A 7,841-nucleotide genomic window follows, 5' to 3' on the forward strand; every position below is an offset into this window, starting at 1 on the left:
ATAAGCTAATTATGTTAACTCTTAAAACCATGAATATAAATTATAGCCTTAAACATCTCCTTTCTTTTCGTATAACAAACCAATTTTCTTCTCCTTTTCCTTCCTCGAGGCCTTCAAAATTTCCGGCAAACAAATTTTTCCTACTGAATTTTGTGAAATCCTCATCATGTTCTAAGTACCACCACCCGCCATTATTATCCTGAAATATAATGGCTTCATTTTCTTCATCTCTCAGATTCTCCAGATATGCATCAAAACAAAAATGGCCTTCATGAATTGATGTTCATCAATTACTAGGATTTGAATCATCAGAGAAACAAAAAAAAATGGCATCGTCTCAAGTCGAATTTGCCTCGTCAACCTCACCATTTAGTTGCATCGTCAATACGAGGAATCATCATCATCGAGTCACACAAGCCAAAAATTTATTCGACCATTTCGTCCGAGACCACCTTAACAGCAACGATAACGGTAATTTTCGTTCATGGGACACAAACAATAAGGCAAAGAACCACCTCGGAACCCTACGTTTTGCGTCCAACAAAAAAAGAGACCAAGATGAGTCGTCCACGTTGGTGAGCCCTAACCAGGAAGAACCATCACCATCTTCGTCGTCCTCGTCGCCGTCGCCGTCGCCGCCTTTAAGGAAACAAAAACCACCTCCGATTTCTGTTCCCTCAGATTTCTCATCACCCTGTGATATCTCAAATCTTAAAGGGGCTTCATCACTGGTTCAAATATGGGAACAGAGACTAAACCAATCATCAAATAACACGACCAAGTCGTCGTCAACTCCGAAATCTGGCCCTAGCGCAACATCATCTTCATCATCACCGCAAAGTTCTTCATCATCATCAGAAGAAGCAGATTCACCACAAGGCCTGATTCACAATGAGGGAGATCATCATCATCAGAGGGAGAGATCAGTTGTGAGGGTGGCTGATATTATCAAAAGACTAACAGCGACGAGTGAAGTAGAGATTGTGGATACTAATGATAATCAAATTCATCATCATCTAAGTTATTGTGTGGGATCTCCAGAACAATCATCGGAGAATAGAAGCTTTGTGATAAAATCACCAAGAATTAGAGGACGGCAAGCCTTTAATGATTTGCTTATGCAAATGGAGTGTGATCGTCATGGCGAGCTCAATAATCTTGCAGATCGTGCGGCTGTTTCAAAGTTCTCACATAAGGGTCGGATTCAGGTAAAAACTAACTTATCTTTTTTATTTTGGTTTTGGGTTAATATAATCATTGCTTCTTTAAGTTTGTTTTCATTTTGGTTTTAGTCTCTCAATTTTCAAATTATAGGTTTTGGTCTTCAGGGAGCAAAATGGTCTAGATTTTTGTTAAATTATAGGAACCAATGTTATAAATGAAAATAAATTTAAAAGACTAAAACATATGATTTAAAACTTAAAGAATCAAAACCAAAATGAGGGCAAACTTGAAGAACTAAAAATGAGAAGTTTTGGGTGGGTTGAATTTTAATTAGGCATTATCCTAGAGACAACTGGACGGTTCAATAAGCTTTATTTATTTATTTATTTATTTTGAGCTGAACTTCAACAAAGCTTTATAAAAAAGGGTATTTACAGTGAGAAATGGCTTTAGTTTTTTTTTTTTGGCCGCCGGAGAAACGGTTATAGCATTTATGCACATAATTTTGCGACCTTCAGAATTTTAAAATGAATCTCTCATGTTAGTATTATTTATGTGTGAGTAGTTTAGTTTTCTTTATTGCTTTTGGTAATTTCTTTAATATCGTTGATGAATATGTTATTTTACACTTTAATCCGTTCAAATGTAAGGTACGTTTTGGAAAATTCCATACTTCAACATGTAAGGCATTTTGTAAATTTTTAAGGGAAACCAATGACTTTTTCTTTTGAAATATTCATAAGATATTTCTAAAATTACTTATACCCCTTCATTAATATCACCCATTTCCCATGCATTTTAAAGAAAGGTAAAGTTGAAAAAACTTTAAAATCTTGACTACCTAATTGTTTCTCTTGACAGGCATATTATGTAAAAATGTCCTATATTTGAAATGAGGAAAGTATGTACTCATTTTGATCATATTCATGTGCAATTTTCACCTGTACCAATTCATAGGCTACTTTATCATTTTTGCGCTCTCGCTCCTCCCGCCGGGGGCGAACTCAGAGTTCCCAATTCAATTTTGAACTATAAATTAAAACTGAGGATCCTTAAGTTTATTGTAATTTATTTATCTTTTAGTTTCTCCTTCGAAGTTTAACAAAGTGTTTTTCAGAACATACAGATTTTAACTTTGTAATCCCTATGTTGACATGTAGTGGACCATATCAAACCTCTCTTTGTCTCTAATTAATTGCTGAAAGTTTTTTTTTTTTTTTGTGTGATGGAATTTCCAAATTCCATTGTCACTCCTCATTCCTTTTTATTTTCTTTGTTTATTTTTTGGTAGTGATGCCACCTTAACTTATATCATCTCTTTTCACCCTGAATATGTCTTTCTTCCAGTATATATATGCTAGTCATAACATAGTTTAATTTGTGTGTTAATTACTATACAAGCAGGCATTGCTTCGATTAAGACTAATGCAACGTGGTATAATGGCTAAGGATCAACGTGGTTTGCAATCAACAACATCACAAGGGATCAAGAAACTTCAAGGATCTGTAATTATGCGCTTAAGGTGCTTGCTTAATTAACCTCTTATCTAATTACTTTTATATTCTTTATTTAATTACTTTTTTTCTCTCTCTATCCTTCTGCTCTTTCAAAAGCAAGGTGTTATTCATTTAATTCTTTTATTAACTTCCCCCCAAAAATAATGGAGCCTCAGTCTTTTATAAATTCGCAATTAAATGCAGGGAAAGATTTAGCAGAGGAATGAAAAATGGAAGTGGTTTATCATCAATTGAAGCAGAAGTAGTTGAAGAACCAAGAACTCCTTTTAGAGAAGAAGAAGACAAAGTCTCATCACCAATAAATAATACTCCAAACCCTACCCAAAACCCTGTGTCCCATATAGATCAAACCAAAGAAGAAGAAGAAGAAGAAGAGGAGGAAGCACCACCTCCTTGCTCAAATGTCTCAGTATGCTCCGAGGCTCAAAATGCGGAAACGAGTTCTTCTTCCATGGCTGATCTGAATGCAGAATCAGAGGTATCAGAGAATGTTGAAGGAAGAGAAGAGAAGCATAATAATAATGTTTCTGATCAAACTAGTGATGATGAGATGGAGGAGGAGGAAGAAGAAGAAGAAGGAGAAGGAAGTGAGGAAGAGTATGATGAGAGAATGTATGATGAGATTGAAGAGGTAGGGAACAGTAGTGAGCAGAGTTATGGTGATGCTGCTAATTTTGATTGGACTAGTCAGATTTCTAAACCTAAGAGCTATTGGGAAGATCGCAGGCAGGCGTGGTATAAAGAGATGCTTAATAATGAATCACAAAATAATGACATCTGCCAACTCCTTCAAAGGTACATATTCAGTTTTTGGTTTTGGTTCAATTTTATTTATTTTGTTCACCTCGAATCAAATTTTTAATTTTGACCTTCTCATTGAAAAATCTATAATCAATACTTCATCTAAAAAAGAGGGTAAAAACTAAATGATGGCCAACTAAAAGAAGAAAAAAAAAAATTCAAATTGGTGTGATATAGATGCATATAGCTAATTATAATTCCATGCTTCCAGTCAAATTTTTGACTCCCTGTACATTGCATTGTTTTGCAGAAGAACGGTGTCAAATTTTCTATGTAGTGACTTCAGAGAAAAAATGGACAGGTTAATGGAGTCTCACAAGGGAACACAAACAAACCTATTGGCTAGTCGAGATGGCGATGAAGCCAACCACCATGGGAAAATAGGGCAATTGGTAGCATTTTTACAGCAACAACTGAAGAATCCTGCAGAAGGGGATCAAGAAGAGGATGAAATGAAAGCAGAAGCAGAAGAAGGAGGAGGAGGAGGAGGAGGAGGAGAGGATGATGAAGATGAAGAAGAAGAAGAAAAGAAACAGGAAGAGGAAGAGGAGATTCTGATAAGTGGTTCATATAATGGAGAGAGTGACTCAGTGAACCAGTCATCTCCGTCGCAATGGCGTTACGGAGACAACGATGGTGGTGAGGATTCTGGGTTCAGATCACCTTCTGTATCCTTGACACAGCCTTCTCAATCTCCATCTTTCTTTGCGGATGACCATCAAAACTCTTCGCCCACCAATCATCCTTCAATTGTAAGTTTAATTTCATTTTAGCTTTTTCTTTTTATTCCCTCGCCATTAGTTTTGTTTATTAATTATCTGCGCATGCGCGCACACATATATATAGGTTTAGTGGGCTTATATGCATGTAACTTCAGAGTTTGAAGGGGTTGTATACAAATCAAAACATAATTTAAGAGGTTTATTATACATTTGATGTGGTTGGGGTTTATCCATATAGTTTAAGTTGTATTTTCTTTAATTCATATTTGTTTTAAAATAAAAATATCAAATAAAAATAAACCATGATCATCCAATTAAATCAATAATTTTGGATATAACTCAGTCATTCAAAATGAAAGATTATACATGTTTTTAGTAGATAAGATCTATGGACATGAAGATTATATATAAGAATGAGTGAATACTTTAGAATCTGAACCTGAGTTCATCCTTGCATTAATTAATTGTTATAAGTCATGTGGATTTTGTCCTTATAATTTTAACTTGAGTTTTTTTTTTCACGTTACCATAAGATCTTTGGGAATGTTGTTGTACTTCAAAATTATTTGTCTATTTCATTGTTATAAAACTTCAATTATATATTGTGATTTAATTTCCTATAGTATTTTTCTGCCACCAGTTCTATTCATGTTCATTTAATAGCTTTTGAAATATTCATGGCACAATACAGGAAATGGAACTCATATATGATTTGAGAGGGCACATGAAGCAGCTTTATCATGAGATGTCTGAGTTAAGGAAATCAATAAGGAGCTGCATAGATATGCAGATGATCTTACAAAAATCACTCAGTCGAGAGAATAATCATCCAGGTTGATTTATAATTTTGTTTTTAATTATTGTTACTTATATGAAAATAATACCTCTAGTTTTAAATATAAGAGCTAGCTGGAGATTTAATTTGGTTGTGAATATAAAATTTCAATCCACTTTGTCTCCCATATTATTTATTTTTTTTTCAAAAGAGTCACTGGCTATGTGATTATATATGTTAAAGAATTTTCATTCTAATGCATGTAATTAATAAAGGTATTTTGGAGAGAACAACATCTATTTATTATAAGTAATAACTTAACTAATTTTTTTAATATTTGCAAATTAGTTATCTTGCTCTCATAGTAAGGATTAGAGATAGTAATAACTTGTTTCATTGCACAATCCCCCCCCCCCCCCAATATCATGAAGAAATTGATTAATTTTAATTGGACCTCCCCAATTAATATATAGCTTATTCAGAAATGGGAGAGACCGCAACACACATCTTCCTCTTTGGATTGCGGTTGAGTAATCTTTTTCTGTACCTCGCTTATTGAAACTTATATATATTCTTATGCAATATGAATATGTAAAATTATTGATTGATAAATAGGAAAATATGTAGTTTGATTTAAAAATATAATACGATCCATGGAAGTGTCCCGCTGCACGCATTAACTAATGACTTATTTTCATACAATTTACATGCCATTTACCAAATACTCTGTTTGATCTTAAACGTAGGAGAGCTAAGATAATTAACTTACAAAGACTAATTAAATTAGTTAAGTTGATTATCTATAATAATTGTGTTAGTTTTCCTAAAATGCTTTAATTTCTTTAATCATTCGCATTAGAAACTATTCTCATCATGGATTAAAACTCACTTAATATGTACAATATCAATAAAATTGTTTGAGAAAAGAACTATAATTTGTCAGACAAATTGACTGGACTGAAATCGTATATTTAGAACCAAAGAAAATCTGTTAACTATAGTTTCTATATTTAGGATTGGGGAGAGTATATCTTGTATTAGTTGCATGGCACTTATTACTTGTGCTATAAACGTTTTGGTGGTGAGTAATTAAGCCTATACTGTATTTGCATTTTTTGTACATTTAACATGTTACATGTGTGCCTTTTTTTTTTTTTAATTTGTCTGCCTCTCAAATAGAAATGCAATAATTTATATAAAATAAATTGTAGGTCAGGGAAAGAAGTCCCATGATAGAGTATTAAAGAAAGGAAACTGTTGTATTTGCTTAAAGATGAAAGCTGATTCACTTTTATACAGGTATTTTCTTTGAATTATTTTTCATTTGGAAATGTTTTTTACGGTACGCCTCAATATATCTCACCTGTAATCTATATAAAATCAATAAAAAGCCAAACCACTCAAAAGTATGGGCTTACCTTAAATTTCATGTAAAGCATGGGACTTACATTCTAATTTATTTTAAAAAAAACTTAACAATTTTTATTCTTCAACTTTTTTGGTAATTTATTCTGTTGTCATTGAAACTCTTGTATTTTTAAACCTGATTTCGGTAAATCTAATCATGTGTAAATATATTTCACTTGCACAATTTCATAAAAAGTTTGACGATTAGTATTCCCCTTTTGAGTATATTAGTGAAAAGAGTACAATTCCAGTTGTCCCTTACAAATGTTTATTTCTCCATTGATTCCTCATAAAATTCTCTTCTCAACTTTCTCCAAATATAACAGAGACTTAGGTATTAAAAGTGAAATTATACTTGCAATTATATATAGATGGAAGAATTTCAACTCAAGTAAAATTATAAAAAGTATCTTTTCAATCCTCTAGCCCTAATGTTGGTCTGAGATGATAATTTCTTTATAGAAATAATTATTATTTTAAAAATTAAACTTAATATTGTCATCACTTAAGTATAGATATTTTATTAACAAATAAAATTTTAATATCAATATTTTTTTGTCAATGGCATAGCTAGGCGTAAAAAGACTGAAACCATTTTATAAAATTCCAGAATCTAAATGAAACTTCGTATCAAATTAAAGAATTAAATGTACACTTTTTACCATGTTATATTTTCAGACGTTGAAACTCATCTTATGTGTGATCGTTACGTTGAAATTTGTTTTTACAGATGTGGCCATATGTGCACGTGCCTAAAATGTGCCAATGAGTTACAATGGAAGAATGGGATGTGCCCAATCTGTGAGGCTCCAATAGTTGATGTTGTCCGAGTTTATGTTGATGCTTAGACTCTTGCTTCCTGCTCTCTATCTCTCACACACACGGAGCAGAGATTATAATTAGTGTTTATATGCAGTCGTGATGAAGTGAATAATTAATATGGTAATCTGGGGATCGAGCTTTTGTGTGTGTGTGTGTGTGTAATCCAAATCTTCTAAAATCAACTTCATCAGAAGTGAAGAAAAAGAGCGAGAGAGATGCAAGATTATTTAAGATATTATTGTGAATCTTAATTATTGCAAAATGGACTGTATTTATTTTTCTCTTTCGTTTTCCTTTTTTCTTTTTTTCTTTCTTTCATTTCACTTATTTAGAATCTTCTTTTTGTGTTGTCAAAATATGCCTGTCATCAGTTTACTCATAATCAAGTTTACGAGCATTAGAGCTTAAGAGACCTACAAAAGGCATATCAATTTCAGTTAACTCAAATAACCTGCACACACACACGCGCGCGCACGCATACACACATCCTTTCGCATATGTTTTATTTGTGTAAATATGGGTGTAATAGTTTCCTTTGAGAAAATACAATGGGAAACCGTAATGTCTATATGATAAATTTTGTTTCTTCCTATTCTAAATATAAGAGTTAGTAGACAGGTTTGCTTTGGTTC

At 32.8% G+C, this 7,841-nt stretch overlaps 1 protein-coding gene across 1 annotated transcript; it reads left to right on the top strand.

The window, feature by feature from the left end:
- Positions 1 to 326: 326 nt before the first annotated feature.
- Positions 327 to 6,292, top strand: LOC114754643 (putative uncharacterized protein DDB_G0277255). The gene is made up of 6 exons (XM_028943436.1): positions 327 to 1,208; positions 2,569 to 2,687; positions 2,866 to 3,477; positions 3,734 to 3,875; positions 4,897 to 5,038; positions 6,192 to 6,292. The coding sequence occupies exons 1-6, from the start codon at positions 327 to 329 to the stop codon at positions 6,290 to 6,292; spliced, it is 1,998 nt and encodes a 665-aa protein (XP_028799269.1).
- The last annotated feature ends 1,549 nt before the right edge of the window (positions 6,293 to 7,841 follow it).

This window comes from Neltuma alba, unplaced genomic scaffold (assembly GCF_004799145.2).
Source record: "Neltuma alba isolate B1F8T4 unplaced genomic scaffold, ASM479914v2 tig00010174_pilon, whole genome shotgun sequence".
NCBI classification, from domain to species: Eukaryota; Viridiplantae; Streptophyta; class Magnoliopsida; order Fabales; family Fabaceae; genus Neltuma; species Neltuma alba.